Raw genomic sequence first — 17,822 nt, forward strand, 5'->3', positions numbered from 1 at the left:
AATATTTTTAAAAGAAGTCTCTTCTGCTCACCAAGCCTGCATTTATTTGATCCAAAGCACAGAAAAAACAGTACAATTTCAAATTATTTTTACTATTTAAAATAACTGATTTCTATTTGAATATATTATAAAATGTAATTTATTCCTGTGATTTCAAAGCTGATTTGTTGGCATCATATGTGCTTCACCTCATTAACTTTTCAATCTACAATATATACTACTGTTTACAAGTTTTTTTTTTATTGAAAGAAGCCAATATTTATTTTCAGTAATGACAAATTTAATTGATCAAAAGGCGATAGTAGCTGTATTTCCATTTTTTAAATGTTTTTTAAAGTGTCTTCTGCTCACCAAGCCTGTATTTATTTGATCCAAAGTACAGCAAAAACAAAACCAAAAAGCAAAAAAAAAATTGAAATATATTTACTATTTAAAATAACTGCTTTCTGTTTGAATATATTTGAAAATGGAATTTATTCCTGTGATTTCAAAGCTGTTTTTTTTTGGCATCATAAGTGCTTCATCTCATTAACTTTTTAATCTACAATATATACTACTGTTCAAAAGGTTTTTTTATTTGAAAGAAGTTGATAAATACGCACGTTTCCATTAATCTTCAAATTGCGCAAACTGACATTGCAAATTAAAAATACACCAAAATCTCCCATATACCATAAATAGTTTTACACTTGCACAAGGTGATTTTTCAGGCAGTTCGACAAAGGAATATATTGCAAAAATGCAACTACCAACATCTGTTGCCATGGCTTATCGTGAGAGGAAAAATTAAGTTTTAGTCACATAACATTGGTTAATGGAAACGCTGTCAATTCTCAATATGTTTTGTGTTGACATTTATGAAGTAATACTAAAGTTTTGTGCAAATCTGTAATGGAAACCCGGCTAGCGAAGACATTTATAATGTTACAGAAAATCTGTTTTAAATAAATGCTGCTCTTTAAAAAGTAAAATGATTGCTGAAAGATCATGCGACAAATCTAAATCTAAAATTCAGCTTTACCATGACAAAAATAAATTACATTTCAATAAATTTCAATAAATATATTAAAAAGGAAAAGAGTTCTTTGAAATTGTAATAATATTTTACAATAATGGTGTTTTTACCATATTTTTTAAGCAAATAAATGCATGATTGATGAGCATAAGAGACTTCTTTCAAAAATATTTAAGAAATTTACCAACCTCTAGCTTTTGAACAGCAGTGTGCATTAAGAGCTAATTGCCTGTTGTCTTAAACTGCTGACAGCATCACAAAAACACTCATTACCTAAACACTCATGAGATAAAAACATGCATTAAACACCTTAAAAGACCACAGATAGACCTCAACACTCAGTATTTGAATCACGACAAGGGTAACAGTCAACTAACTACACTCTTAAAAATAAAGGTGCTTCACGATGTCATAGAAGAACCTTTTTTGTCTAAATGGTTTCATAAAGAACCTTTAACATATGAAGAACCTTTGTGTTTCACAGAAGGTTCTTTGTGGCGAAAGAATTTTCTTCCAAAGGGTAAAAAAGAGAAGTTCTTCTATGGCATCACTGTGAAGAACCTTTTAAAGCATGTTTATTTTTAGGAGTGTAATATGTTTGTGGATCAAACGCATTCTTACATCACAAGGCAGTGCAGTATGTTATTAGTTAACATAACAAGTGTAAATAGAACTGGAGAAGGTCAAGTGATACAATTATATGAAGTATGAGAGAGAATGGAACAGAACCACAAAACCACCAGCTATGCTTGTTATTTCACGTGTAACATAATAGAAAGGCATGCACTGGCATGCATTTTGTAGTTTTTTTTTTTTTTTTGTCATGTTTCACGTTTAAAAAAGTGAAAGTGGCTTTGTGAAGTGGCAGTTAGATTTCCCAAAATTTTATATAAATTTGCACTTTAGTTGTTGTTGCCACAGTATCAAAAAAAATAAGTTTATGATAGTCTTCAGCTCCACAATAGCTTATTAACAGATTCAAAATGTGCTGAGTGGCAAACATCTCCGTTCATCTGCGAAACAAACCGCATAAATCCGGTCTGGCTTTCCTTTTTCTATTTTAGCAGATCAGACTGTCGACATGGTCTGGTAAATATTGTTGTTTTTCACATTAATTTTTCTTTTTTCCATGAAATGATTTGTAAACAATCAAATGGTATTTCCCTCCTAGACAATTTCCATTACTGTTTAAATACTGGGGCTTGTTTGGTAATGTTTGCTCTGCATGATCTGACAGTGTTTGACAACCATATATAAGCAAGCTTTTGTTTGTTCTCCAAGGAAAACGTAAGTGTTGTAGGTAATTGTAATGGCAATGCTGTGCGGTTGTTGAAATGTTCAGAGTGGTTTTTAGGGCATTGTTAGGTGGCTGAAGAAACATCACTACTAAAATGAATGTAGATGGCTGAAACATAGTACCCATAAAAATTTCATGTCTTTCTTTTTTCAGTTGTAAAAAAATTGTTTTTTGAGGAAAACGTTTCAGCATTTTTCTCCATATAATGGACTGATATGGTGCCCCAATTTTGAACTTCCAAAATGCAGTTTAAATGCGGCTTCAAACGATCCTAAATGCAGTTTGGAAGGAGCCGAGGAAGAAGGGTCTTATCTAACAAAACAATCGGTTATTTTCATTTAAAAAATACAATTTAAATACTTTTTAATGTCAAACGCTCGTCTTGCCTTGCTCTCCCTGAACTCTGTGTATTCTGGTTCAAGACAGTTAGGGTATTTCGAAAAACTCCAATCGTATTTTCTCCGTCAACTTCAAAAATCCTTTCAAAATCATCCTACATCGCTGCAGAAGTACCGACCCAGTATTTGCAAAGTGAACATGCAAAGAAGATCAAACACCCTTAACAAAAAAGGTAAAACAGCGATATAATTTGTATTATTTTTATTAAAATAACCGATCGTTACACTAGATAAGACCCTTCTTTCTCAGCTGGGATTGTTTACAACCGTATTTGGGATCGTTTGAAGCCGCATTTAAACTGCATTTTGGAAGTTCAAAATCAGGGCACCATATCAGTCCATTATATGGAGAAAAATCCTGAAATGTTTTCCTCAAAAAACAATTTGTTTACGACCAAAGAAAGAAAGACATGAACATCTTGGATGACAAGGGGTGAGTACATTACATGTGAATCTTTGTTTTGGAAGTGGACTTCTCCTTTAAATGCAAAATATTTTAAGTGTACCTAAAGTACACTGTAAAAGAAAAAAAAAACACAATTTGTTAAGTCAACTTAAAATAATTTGTTACTGTGTCTCCTTAAAAGTTCAGTCAACTCAAATAAGTTTAGTCAACTTGAAATGTTAAGTTGTACTAAGTCAACTTAGATATTTGAGTTGACTAAACTAAAAATCTGGTTGGTTAAACTTAAAAGCAGTGCTTGTTACCCAGATGCCTTTAAATTTTAAGTTGACTCAACGCAAAATATCTAAGTTGTCACTTAGTGCAACTTAACATTTCAAGTTGACTAAACTAAAAGTTGACTAAATTTTAAGGCAGTTGGGTAACAAATTATTTTAAGTTGGCTCAACAAATTGTTTTTTTTCACAGTGTATACTTGCAATAGTTCTTTAGCACAATCAAATATACTTCAGTATATCTTTAGTTGGACTGCAGCACTACTTCTGCACAATTAAAGTGCATTAAGTACAAAATTAGTTGTTTCAATTTTAAATATACCAGTTTATTATACTAAAAGTACACTGTAAAAAACAATTTGTTGAGTCAACTTAAAATAATTTGTACCCTGGCTGCCTTAAAATTTTTAAGTTCAGTCAACTCAAAAAATGTTATTCAACTTGAAATGTTAAGTTATACTAATTGACAACAAGATATTTGAGTTGAATCAACTTAACATTTTAAGGCAGCTGGGTTACTTACCCATCTGTTAAGTTTAGCAATCACAAATATCTAAGTTGACTTAGTACAACTTAACATTTCAAGTTGACTAAACTTATTTTAGTTGACTGAATTTAAAATTTTAAGGCAGCAGGGTAACAAATTATTTTAAGATGACTCAAATTGTGTTTTTTATTTTTTACAGTGTACAATTTCAGGGTATTTTATTAAGAACATAATATGTAAATCTATTTGTAGTATACTTAGCATGAAATAAATGTATTTTAAATACATTTTAGTATATTTATATTTTTCACTAGGGCCTGAAGACTGAAAATTCAGCTTTGCCATCACAGAAATAAATGATATTATATATTAAAATACTAAAATATGTATAGTTATATTTTAAATTGTTATAATATTTCACAATATTACTATATTTACTGTATTTTTTATTAAATAAACTTTTGAATGTTAGCCTAATTTGAATTCATACTGAGATCTTTCACATTTGATTGCCAAATCAAAGCACAATTTGGTAAATTGGGAATAGTTGACCCGATTGGACCCCACTGACTTTTATTACATGGACACAAACAGTTTTCCAAAATTTCTTTTTTCATGTTTGTCAGAACAAGGAAATTATTAGTTTAGAAACAACAATCCCTTTCAGTCTTCATTTGTCCTTCACATTGCTGTCCAGGAAAAACTATTTATATTAAAATGCTCACATTTTCCATTTTGGTTTCCTATTTGCGCACTTCAGTGTTTTTCAAGGACAAATGCCACCTCTGACATGTTTTCCTTCACTTTGTAAGTATCAGTCTGCCAGTAAACAGCCCAGTAAGTGAATTACCCAAATGATTGTGGCATGATGTTGAAGTGTCCCAATGTTGCATTAGGTAACCGGCCCTCTGTGATCGCCTTGTGCTTCTTGAATTCTTCAGCAGAATTGGCAGTCGACCAAGCTATGTTTCTTACAGTTCATTTGTTTACCAACAAACAAGCTTCTCAGCGGTGCCATTGCGATGACATTCCAGACATGACCTGGTGTTAAAAACGATTCGAGACTGAATGTTCCCTATATATAACAGTCTGAGAGTTTGTCTTTTTTGGCACCTGACCGGCCGGCCCCTGTGAGCGCTCAACTAAAAGGATCAGTCGTAATGCAAGTCACAAGAGCGCCGAGGGAAAAATTAGAACTCGAGTTTCACACAGTAATGACCATACTTGGGGACTTTCAGCCGACCCTGCCATCCAAACCGAGCATTTGAGAAGAACATAGTCTTTTATGGGTTGAAATTGTTGATAAGAAGTTCCTAAAACTGTTTTTTTCTTCCCTCTGTCATCTTTTTCATGGAAGAAGAAATGTTCTTGATGCAAGGAAGCACAAACTGCAGTTCAAACACATTCCCACGAGTGCTGTAAGATTTTATTGTTAGCTTTTCCTTCTGGCTACGTCCTGTGCAGAAACTGAAATGAACACTAAGCAGAAAGTTTCTCCTGAGTAAGCAAACACCCTGGGCCTCAACTGCAGAGCACAGTAGAGCCAAATCTATAAGAATCAAGAACGAGCCTTTAAATGGTTTCTCTTCGACTCGTCTCCAAGCTCTTATGGGATTTCGATAATACATAGAGCACGTCGCCGGCGTTTATCTTCACTCTTGATGTAAATGTCTTCTCTGAGCTGAACCAAAATGAACAAGCATTCATTTTAATGACATGATTTTGACAGTAAAGAACGCTTCCATTACACCGTATCTGACACATGAAAAATAATGATGCAGGTCTTTTTGGAGAGCTCGGAAACGGTTGGCCAGCTTCTTTCTGCTTACAAGAAAAAGAGTGTATTTTGATATTTTTTGGCACATACGTATATCCATATGTTGTTTTGTTAGGAGAATGTCGTCCTCAGTGTTTGTGGTAGTTATGGCTCTTTATTTTATTTTCAAATTCAAAACTAAACCAATATATTATACCAATAATAATTTTTATTATACCGATTATCGGCACCAGTATTAAGTATTTTTACGGTTATCTGTATTGGTCATTTTCAAAACCGATTTGCAGAATTTAAAAGCATTTAAAGAAAGTTTTTGTCAGAGCCCTTGTTATTCTTAATTTTGATATTAATTTTCATTTTTACACCATACATATATATCGGTTTAAAATATTGGTTATCAGTCTACTTGATCTGTAAAAATCGGTATCGGTACCGTTTTTTAATTTTTTTACAAAACTTTTTCCCTAACGTATGTTCTAGGTGCATCATATATGTTCTTTTATAAAAATCAGCATTTTATAATGTCAGCATTGCATGGAACATTTAATAGACAATGACTGGCACAAATCTGAAAATGACAAACTTACTTACAGCATACAATATAATAAAAATACACTTTTATTTTTAGTATATTTTATTTAGTATAATATATTTTTAGTTCCTAATGTGCAAACAATATTTAAATGAAACCTAATAAGAAAAAACACATTTGAGTGCACTGAAAATTTTTTAAAACATACAAGTTTTAAATTTTGAAATAGAATAACTGAAAATAGCATTTTCTATTAGAATGTACTCTCAAAATCTCTTTTTTTAACTTACAACATCAAAAATATTTTTTTATGGTGTACATATGACTGTTTTCAGCTCGAAAAATATAAAAGTGGAACCTCAGAGAAAAAGCACTAATAAAAACCACTTTATGTATAACCACTTTAAAACAACAGCAACAAAAAAATAGTAATTACAGTAAATGTTGAATTAAAAACCTTTAAGGAATGAAATGTTTCAGTGAGCTTCATCTTATTAATCAGTGTCTTTCACAATGGAAATATCTAGTAAAACTAAAAATGATCTATGTGGATCAGACAAAAGTGTTATATAAAAATTATTTTTTGGAACGTTTTATAGACAATGATTGGATGGAATTTAAAAATGAACAACTTTATAGCATACAATAAAATAAAAATACACTTTTATTTTTAGTATATTTTATTTAGTACAGTATATTTTTAGTTTCTAATGTAAAAACAATATTTAAATGAAACCTAATAAGAAAAAAACATTTGAGTGCATTGAAAAATTTTTGTACATACAATTTTGAAATTTTACATTTTGAAATAGAATAACTGAAAATAGTATTTTCTATTAGAACATACTCTCAAAATCTTTTTTTTTTTAAACTTACAACATCAAAAATATTTTTTTACAGTGTACATATGACTGTTTTCAGCTCAAAAAATGTAAAAGTGGAACCTCAGAGAAAAAGTAAAGTACTAATAAAAACAGCATATATGACCATTTAAAAAAAAAAAAAAGTACAGTAATTGTAATTTTTTTCATGTTGAATTATAAACCTTTAAGGAATGCAATGTTTCAGTGATTTTCATTTTATTAATAAGTGTCTTTCACAATGGAAATATCTAGTAAAACTAAAAATGATCTATGTGGATCAGACAAAAGTGTCTTATAAAAATAATTTTATAGACAATGAGTGGCACAGAATTTAAAAATAAAGAACTTTATAGCATACAATAAAATAAAAATACACTTTCATTTTTAGTACTTTTATAGTATAGTATATTTTTAGTTTCTAATGTGCAAACAATATTTAAATAAAAACCTAATAAGACAAAAAAAAATGTTTTTACATACGATTTTGAAATTTAGAAGTAGAAAATTGTATTTTCTTTTAGAAGGTACTCTAAAATTTTTTTTTTTTAAACTTCCAACATCAAAAATATTTTTTACAGTGTACATATGACTGTTCTCAGCTCGAAAAGACTTAAAAGTGGAAGCTCAGAGAAAAAGCACTAATAAAAACAACAATGTATGGCCACTTTAAAAAAAAAAAAAAAAAAAAAACACAGTAATTGTCATTTGAATTAAAAACCTTTAAGGAATGAAAAATGTTTCAATGAGTTTCATCTTATTAATAAGTGTCTTTCACATCTAGTAATATTAGTTTTTTAAAATGATTTATGTGCATCATACAAAAATATCTTTTATAAAAAAAAAAACATTTTATGAAACATTTTATAGACAATGATTGGCACAGAGTTTGAAAATAAAGAGCTTTATAGCATACAATAAAATAAAAATACACTTTTATTTTTAGTATGTTTTATTTAGAATAGTATATTTTTAGTTTCTAATGTGCAAACAATATTTAAATAAACTTAATAAGAAAACTTTTCATTGGGTCGTAGAAGGTCACATACCTCATGTTTACATGCAATATGAACACAAGTGACATTTTTTTTCACTTAACTCTTCACCTGATGTTAATGAATGACCAGTGGCTGTGAAGAGAACCGACATAATCATTTCAGCTGACTCGACCGATGGCACCGCACCAAGCTGCAAAACAGGCGGTTTTAATAGTGGTATAACAGCACGTCACTGTAGACTGCCGTCCCGAAGCCCAGGATGTTTTCTGTGGAAAATGGAAAATACTTTACATAAGTATCTCACAACAGGAAGAGCTTTCACATAACACCAAATGTTCACATGTGTTTCCTCTTCATCAGCGCATTGCACTAAAGTCATATTTAGCCCATATTTGTACTTGTTAGATGTAGTATGAAAACACTCTGTAACTTCCTTTCCAGTTCAAAAATACGAAACAGCTTGTTTTGAATGTCTGCAACTTTCTTATTTTAGACAAATGAAAATATTTGAGTACATGATCATTCGCAGTTATACATCAACATGTGTTCAGTCTAAAACCTCATGTAAACTATTATGAAAAATGTGTGTAGATACAACTTTTATTCAAAAATTGGTAGTAAAGATAGGCACACATTGAATTAAACATGAAATTTTAAAGTAGAATAACTAAAATTGTAAAACGTACTCCAACAATCTCTCAAATCGCTCAAATTTGCAACATCAAAAGTATTTTTAAAGTGTATGTATGAATGTTTTTATTAAAAGTTGATTCTCAGAGAATAAATACTAATAAAACATATCATATAACCCCTTTAAAGGAGTGAAAAATGTTTTAAATTAATGACATCTTATTAATAAGTGTCTTTCACAATTGAAACATCTAGTAAAACTAGTTTTTAAAAAATGATCCTGCCACATTTTTTTGTGCTCAGTCCTGTTTAGGCTTTTATATATATATATATATATATATATATATATATAGGTATATTTATTTAAACACACTCAGTCCTTCAGCAAATCGCTGAACTGTTACCCCACCCAAAAAAGCTGTAAATTTCTCTCGCCAATAGGTAAACCTTTGACCCAGTGACTCCACTGCCTTCCACTGCCACCTTTGTTGGGTATTACTTTGACCTAGTTGAGGGCCCATTTGGAGGCTTTTAGTCATTTCTGGCAGGATGCAAAACAAGGATGTTGTGTGTGCCTATTCAAATATTATTCATTTGAATATGAAGGGTACGAGGGGAACAAGAGCGTCATGCAAAAGTGAAATCACGTAACTCCATTATTGATTCACGGCTACAGCTTTTACATGCTTGTTTGGGTTTGTTTTATTTAAAGCCAAAGTAAATAACATGTAGGGCTGGAAGTATTTTGTATAGACATATAGTATTCATATATAGCATTGCTCTCTATGGTTTGCTTTCATGGGTTTTTTAACAAGTAAACATTGCATGTTTTGTCTGGTGAACTATCGATGACTAATGTTTAAAGTCTATAGTTGGTAGTATCTTACCACTGATAAACAAATCACTTCTCCTCTGACTCATTTCTGAAGATACTGTGCAGACTTTACCCGGTCTTACTTTCACTTATTTTTTACTTTTACTTGTTTTGTCTTGTTTTCCATGACAAATATCTAAAAATATCGAAAAATTAAGATTTACTTGAGACGCAAATAGACTCAAAATATGAAATCTTGTTTTCTTAAAAAAAACAAAAAAACTACATGTAAATTAAGTGAGTTTAATCTTAAAACAAGACAAAATATTAACTTAAAGGGGACCTATTATGCCCCTTTTTACAAGATGTAATATAAGTCTCAGGTGCCCTCCAGAATGTGTCTGTGAAGTTTCAGCTCAAAATACGCCACTGATCATTTATTATATCATTTTGAAAATGCTCATATTGAGTGGAAGCAGAAACTGTTTTCATGCATGTCTCTTTAAATGTAAATGAGCTGCTGCTCCCCGCCTCCTTTTCCAGAATAGGGCTGTGCCTTTACAGCTCATACCTCAGATACTCAGCCAAAAACGTCTGTTTGGTTTTGATTATCATGTCTATCGCGCTGACAAAATGCATTTTAAAGCCATACCAGTTTAAACTTTTAATATAGGGTTTTCTGAGCACACATATTTGAAGCACGCGCACAAAAAGAGGTTGTCACACTGCATGTGAGTATTAAACTAAGTTCTCTTTCATGTCTTATTGCGCTTAAACTGTCAAACACACACAAGTTGATGTTAAAAACACACAGGAGTACAAAAACAGTCGGTTATATCTGTGAATGTAAACAGCTGGAAAAGAAATCGCATGTTTATATTAGATCTGTGTGGCAGCAGCTTAATATATAGTAAGTAAATCAATAAATCCACTACTCTATTTTCTCCTCTGAGGCTGGGACTCTAAATAGTGTTCTGTGCTCGTCTGTGCAGCCAAAGTGGTAGATGCACCAGGGTCTCGATTATAGCACTTAAATATGGAAAAAGTCAGATTTTTATGATATGTCCACTTGAATGTACTAAAATAATTACAACTAAAACTGAAATAAAATTCATAAAAAGCACTTACATATTTGTTTTGTGACACCATCAAACTTAGCAAACAAGAGTTTTGCAGAATGAGGGTTACCCTCTTGACAGTGAGAAAAAACAGCCACAGCACAGTGGTCAAAAACAAGATACATTCATCAGGAGGATTTTGGCTGTGGGCCCTGTCATATTGTGTGTGAGATTCATGGTGAGTTAAATGTCGTGTTGTTTGTTGTGCAGGTGCTGGAGAGTTTTAAGATCATGGACTACAGTCTGCTGTTGGGGGTGCACGTTCTGGACCAGAGTCACAGAGAAGGAGACGTCAACATTGTGGACGGGAAGAGGACCGTGGGACAGAAAGTTCTTTACTCCACCGCCATGGAGTCTATTCAGGGAGACGGCAAGGCAGCCGAAGCTTTGACTACCGACGACACGTGAGTCCCCTACATTAAAACTAGTAAATATGTATACAGTATATTTACAGTTGAGGTCAAAAGTTTATGAATATGCAGTGTGTTAATTATTTTATATAGTCTACAAGTAAAAATAATAGTTGAATTTATAAAAAATTGCCCTGTTGAAAAGTTTACACATGCTTGATTCTTAAAACTGTGTTACCTGAATGATCCACAGCTGTGGTTTTTTTTAATGATAGTTGTTCATGAGTTTGTCCTGAACAGTTAAACTGCCCGCTGTCCTTCAGAAAAATCCTACAGGTCCCACAAATTCTTTGGTTTCTCAGCATTTTTGTGTATTCAAACCCTTTTCAACAATGACTGTATGATTTTGAGATCCATCTTTTCACACTGAGGAAAACTGAGAGACTCATATGCAACTATTACAAAAGGTTCAAACGCTCACTGATGCTCCAGAAGGAAACACGATGCGTTAAGTGAAAACTTGAAAACTTTTTGAATTTGAAGATCAGGGTAAATGTAACTTATTTTGTCTTCTGGGAAACATGTAAGTATCTTCTGTAGCTTCTGAAGGGCAGTACTAAATGAAAAAAAAAAAAGATATTTAGGCAAAATAAGCAAAATGTGCACATCTCCATTCTGGTCAAAAGTTTACACCCCTGGCTAAAAATGCATTGTTTTTCCTTCTGGAGCATCAGTGAGTGTTTGAACCTTCTGTAATAGTTGCATATGAGTCCCTCAGTTGTCCTCAGTGTGAAAAAATGGATCACAAAATCATAGTCACTGATGGAAAGGGATCAAATACACAAAAATGCTGAAAACCCCAAAAATTTGTGGGACCTGAAGGATTTTTCTGAAGAACAGCAGGCAGTTTAACTGTTTAGGACAAACAAGGGACTCATGAACAACTATTACTACAAAAAAACACAGCTGTGGATCATTCAGGTAAACAACACATTATTAAGAATCAAGTGTATGTAAACTTTTGCACAGGGACATTTTTATAAATTCAACTACTATTTTCTCTTGTGGACTATATGTAAACATCTTTGATGTGAAATATATTACTCAGGTCAGTACTAAATAAAAAATAACATGTATTTTGTATGATCCCTCTTACTCGGTAAAATCAAGTTTTAAGTTTCAAGTTTGTTTTATTTGTATAGCACATTTACAAACAGCATGCACGGCTGACCAAAGTGCTGAACAGATGAAGACATAGAACACGAATACCAAACCAAACCATAAACTCACAAAGAATTAAAAGCCAAAGAAAAGAAGTAAGTTTTAAGAGATGATTTAAAAACAGTTAAAGACTGTGCCGATCTAATATAGGCTGGAAGGCTATTCCACAGCCTAGGGCCAGCAACCGCAAAAGCTCTATCCCCTCTATGCTTTAACCTTGATCTGGGGACAGAGAGAAGTCTTTGATCACCAGACCTCAAATTTCGTGTAGGATTGTATGGATAAAGTTGATCAGACAGATAGCTCTGTGCCACATTGTTTATAGATTTAAAAACATAAAGAAGAATTTTAAACTCAATTCTAAAATGTACATGTAACCAATGCAATATTTTCAGAATTAGAGTGACGTGATCAAATTTACGTTGCCCTTTGAAGAATTTAGCAGCGGCATTTTGCACTAATTGAAGTCGAGCAATGGAAGATTTAGAAATGCCAAAATAAAGAGAGTTGCAGTAATCTAAACGAGATGTAATAAGCGCATGGATAGCAATCTCTAAAGTTTTCACAGAAAGAAAAGATTTAGTTTTGGAAAAGAGGCGTAACTGAAAAAAGCAGGAACTAATAACCGCATTTATCTGCTTATCAAATTGTAGACTCTGATCCCAGAAAACACCTAGATTCTTAATGCAGGAAGAAGTAAAAGGGGCAAAATAGTCCAAATCAATGCTTCTGCTCCCTAGATTCTGACTAGGGCCAAAGACTATAAAATAATTAACATTTTACAGATTCTGCAAGGTGTATGTAAACTTTTGACTTCAACTGTATATTTAATTTTAATGGTGAAATGGCTTGTCTTGACCTTATAATGTTTTTGTGAGATTTCCCAACCACTAATAACATAATATAATGTAAACACAATGTTTCTTTTTACGCAGAATGGGAGGCATTCCTGCAAAAACACACAGGGATGAGAAACTACTTATTTTTCTAGGCATTATCGACATCTTGCAGTCTTACAGGTAAGACTGGTGTCAGATTACAACAAACCCCAGAGCCCAAATGTCATGTTACACACCGGCTTACAGCATATTAGCTCAATGCAGCGTCTTTAAATGAAGTCTCTCATCCCTGACGAGATCTCTCGCTCTCATTTCCCACCCAGATTCATTAAGAAGCTGGAGCACTCCTGGAAGGCACTCGTCTATGATGGTGTAAGTCTATACGTCTCTGCTCTCTTCGTTTATGAATAGACTATTCATACCGCTGAGGGAATTAAAGACGCTTCCTGGTTTGATTGTCTTGTATTCGCTTTCTCCTAGGATACGGTGTCTGTGCACAGACCGAGTTTCTATGCAAACAGATTTCTCAAGTTCATGAGCTCCAGAGTATTCAGAAAGATACAGCGTAAGTCAACAATATGAGCTAATTAATTCAGTATGCAAATATTACATAATCACAAAAGGTTACGTTTTGAATGTTGATCAATATGCAATTTGCATCTGCAAAATTTGATAATGCCTAATAAGGTCTCATTTGTTAACATTAGTTAATGCTTTAGTTGGCATGAACTATAAGCAGTACATTTTTACAGCACTTATTTACCTTTACTGGTGTGAAAATATGGTTGTACAATTCTTGAAAACATTCTTTTTTTGTTCATGTTCAAAATGCTTACAGTAATTTTAACAGATGCAACATAAAATGTGCTAGTAAATGTAGAAATGAATTAAAACCAATTTAAAGAAGTGCATTGCAAGCAATGGAATTATAATTAGAATTAATCTAATTAATAATTGTAAAAACATAATGATCACATACAAACTTCCTGTCAATGACAAAGTTGCATCAATATTGTTGCTCGACCGTCATTCTTTTTCAACTTAAGTTTCATTACTAAGAATATTTCAAAACAACATTACATCAGTGCACACAACGGCAGAACTTCTCTTTCCTCTTTCTAATGATTTACAAGAAGTCAGCAACTGTAATTCACCCCTTAATCTGATTTTTATAAGCCAAATTAAAATAGCAGAAGGTAGATTTATTTTTATCCCTTTTAATAAAGTTAGACAGCAGACCAAGATTTCATTTCATGGTCTAATTGTCTGCTGCCAGGTAATAGTTAGGGGAGAGTTACATCATCATATTTTGAGTTCATTTAGGGCAGTGTCCATAATTAGTCTCTTTGTCGCACATCCAGCAAATCGCTTCTCCCCGAGCAAGAGGGCGCGGAACTCCATATCGGCGCTGAAGTGCTCTTCTCAAGAGGTGCTGTCCTCGCAGAAGGAGGAAAAGCCAGAGGAGAGGACGGACAGACTTGGAGGAGCCCGTAGTCTTGCCAGTCTGGATGGACAAGGTGGGCGGCACTGACTAAATGAAAACGGTTGATTTTAGGGCTAGAGGGCTTGTCACATGTGAAAATATTATATGAGAGATAGTTCAACCAAAAATGAAAATTCACAGATGATTTACTCTCCCTCAAGCCATTCTAGGTGTATATAACTTTCTTCATTCGGATGAATACAATCAGAGTTATATTAAAAAATGTCCTGGCTCTTCCACGCTTTATAATGGAAGTGAATGGGTGTTGAGATTTTGGAAGTCCAATAAAGCGCATCCATCCATCATAAAAAGTGCTCCAAACAGCTCCAGGGGGTTAATAAAGGCCTTCTGAAGCAAATCGATGCATTTGTGTAAGAATAATATCCATAGTTATAACTTTATAAACTACGGTGGCGTTTTAGTGCCACGTAAAAAAAAAACAAAAAAAACAAATTGATGAAATTAAAGTCATAATATTTCGAGAATAAAGCCAAATTACGAGAATAAAGTTGAAATATTACGAGAATAAAGTCGAAATTATGAGAATAAAGTTAAATACTTGTCAAAATCTGTCAGTACCAAAGTATCAAAGCACAAAGCTTATTGCTATTATTAGGTGGCTGTACTTCTTGTAATTTAGACTTTATTCTCGAAACATTTCAACTTTATTCCCGAAATATTTTGACATTAGTCTCGTAATTTCGACGTTGTCCTCAAAACATTTCGATTTGCATGCACAGGCTATACTCTCAAAACATTAAAACTTTAAATGCTATGATTTAATTCTCGTAATTTTGAATTTATTCTCGAAACTTTTCAACATTATTCTCGGAATTTTAAGGTTATTCTCAAAACATTTCGATTTGCATGCACAGGCTATACTCTCAAAACATTTAAACTTTAAATGCTATGATTAAATTCTCGTAATTTTGACTTTATCCTCAAAACATTTTGACTTTATTCTCGAAACATTTCGACTTTATTCTCAAAACATTTCGACATTATTCTCAAAACATTTAGACTTTATCCTCAAAACATTTTGACTTTATTCTCGAAACATTTCGACTTTATTCTCGAAACATTTCAACTTTATTCTTGTAATTTTGACTTTATTCTCGAAATATTTTGACTTTATTAGGACAGTGAAAGCTAGAGATTACGGTTTATAAAGTTTTAAATACCAATATTTTTCTTACACAAATGCATCAAATCACTTCAGAAAGCCTTTATTAACCCCCTGGAGCTGTGTGGAGCACTTTTATGATGGATGGATGCACTTCCTTGGTCTTCAAAATCTCAACAGCCATTCACTGCCATTATAACCTTGGAATAGTCAGGACATTTTTTTAATATACCTTTGATTGTATTCTTCTGAAAGAAGAAAGTCATATACACCTAGGATGGCTTAAGGGTAAGTAAATCATTTGGTAATTTCCTTTTTAGGTGAACTATCCCTTTAAGTTTCAAGTTTTCACATTGTACATCTGTAAACCATGAATTAAAGGAATAGCTCACCCAAAAATGAAAGGTTTGTCATCATTTACTCGCTTATCATTTGCTCAACGTTCCAAACCTGTATGAGTTTCTTTCTTCTGCTGAAGACAGAAGAAAATACCTTGAAGAATGTTCCAAAACCAAACTGTTGACAGTAGCCATTGACTTCCATACTATAGAAAAAAGTTATATGGAAGTCAATGACTACAGTCAGCTGTTTGGTTATCAACATTCTTTAACATGTCTTGTGTTGGAAGTGGAGAGTGACAGAATTGTCATGTTTGGGTGAATTATCACTTTAATGTTCTTATTTGCATATTTATGAGGTCAACAACATTATCCAGGGTTAAAAATAGCATTAGTCTGGGTTTAAAATGACACCCTGGGTTAAGTGCAGTGTAAAAAGCCCTTCATTTGCATCCTATGGCATCACCAATGAAGAATGGTGACATTTAGTTGCAAGCTCTGTCACGGTTGGCATACACAAGCAGGAAGTGTCTGCTTTTTTTTCATGCAGTATCATTTGGAAAAACCCTGAAAACTGAGTTGCCAACCAAGACAGTCATTTTTTTCCAGACAGTCATGTCTTCCTCATTCAAATCACATTTGCTACCTGAATACAAACCTTAGTGCTCAGTGGCAGAAGTTACCAACGTCCTTGCGTTGACTTTTTGCACTGCAGTATTAGTCATCGGCTCAGAGCTGCTGCTGGGTATGAATTATAATAAAAAATGTGATATCTTACCATTCAAAAGTTAGGGATCAGTAAGTTTTATGAAAAAAATTTTAAACATTTATTCAGGAAGGATTCATTAAATTGAGCAATTCATTAAATCTGTTTTAAATAAATGCTGTTCTTTTGGAACATTATTCATCACGGAATCCTGAAAAACGTATCATGATTTCCACTTTTTTTTTAAGCAGCTCAATCATTGATAATAATAATAATAAATGTGCTTCAGCACCAAATTAGCATATTAGACTGATTTCTTTAGGATCATGTGACACTGAAGACTGGAGTAATGATGCTGAAAATGTAGCTTTGATCACTGGAATAAATTTTAAAATATATTCAAATAGAAAATGGTTATTTTAAATTATAATAATATTTCACAATATTACTTTTTTACTCTATCAAATAAATGTCGCCTTGCTAAGTGTAAGAGACTTCTTACAAATATATTAATATTCTGGTGACTACTTAAAGGAGAAGTCCAGTTTCAAAACAAAGATTCACATAAAATGTACTCACCCCATTGTCATCCAAGATGTTCATGTCTTTCTTTCTTCAGTGGTAAAGAAATTATGTTTTTTGAGGAAAACATTTCAGAATTTTTCTTCATATAATGGACTGATATGGTGCCCCGATTTTGAACTTCCAAAATACAGTTTAAATGCGGTTGTAAACGACCCCAGCCGAGGAAGAAGGGTCTTATTTAGCGTAACGATCGGTTATTTTCATTAAAAAAAAAAAAACAATTTAAATACTTTTTATTCTCAAACACTTGTCTTGCCTTGCTCTTGTTGAACTCTGTGTATTCTGGCTCAAGACAGTTAGGGTATGTTGAAAAACTCCAATCGTATTTTCTCCCTCAACTTCAAAAATCATTTCAAAATCATCCTACATTGCTGCAGAAGTACCGACCCAGTGTTTGCAAAGTGAACATGCAAAGAAGAACAAATACCCTTAACAAAAAAGGTAAAACAGCGATATAGGACAATTTTGAATTTGAGGGAGAACATGAGATGGGAGTTTTTCGACATACCCTAACTGTCACGAACCGGAACAAACACAGTTTAGGCAGAGTGAGACAAGACGAGCGTTTGAGAT

At 32.8% G+C, this 17,822-nt stretch overlaps 1 protein-coding gene across 2 annotated transcripts in view; it reads left to right on the forward strand.

The window, feature by feature from the left end:
* Nucleotides 1–17,822, forward strand: part of pip5k1bb (phosphatidylinositol-4-phosphate 5-kinase, type I, beta b) — a 54,363-nt gene that overhangs the window by 27,400 nt on the left and 9,141 nt on the right. For both annotated transcript variants that reach the window (XR_007828275.1, XM_051117454.1), the window contains exons 8-12: nt 10,815–11,008; nt 13,111–13,194; nt 13,338–13,386; nt 13,495–13,579; nt 14,376–14,531. Coding sequence is in view for 1 of the 2 variants with exons in the window: in XM_051117454.1 (XP_050973411.1) it covers nt 10,815–11,008; nt 13,111–13,194; nt 13,338–13,386; nt 13,495–13,579; nt 14,376–14,531 (568 nt within the window). In the remaining variant the exon portion in view is untranslated. The remainder of the gene's footprint in view (nt 1–10,814; nt 11,009–13,110; nt 13,195–13,337; nt 13,387–13,494; nt 13,580–14,375; nt 14,532–17,822) is intronic.

Source organism: Labeo rohita, chromosome 8 (genome assembly GCF_022985175.1).
Source record: "Labeo rohita strain BAU-BD-2019 chromosome 8, IGBB_LRoh.1.0, whole genome shotgun sequence".
Taxonomy (NCBI): domain Eukaryota; kingdom Metazoa; phylum Chordata; class Actinopteri; order Cypriniformes; family Cyprinidae; genus Labeo; species Labeo rohita.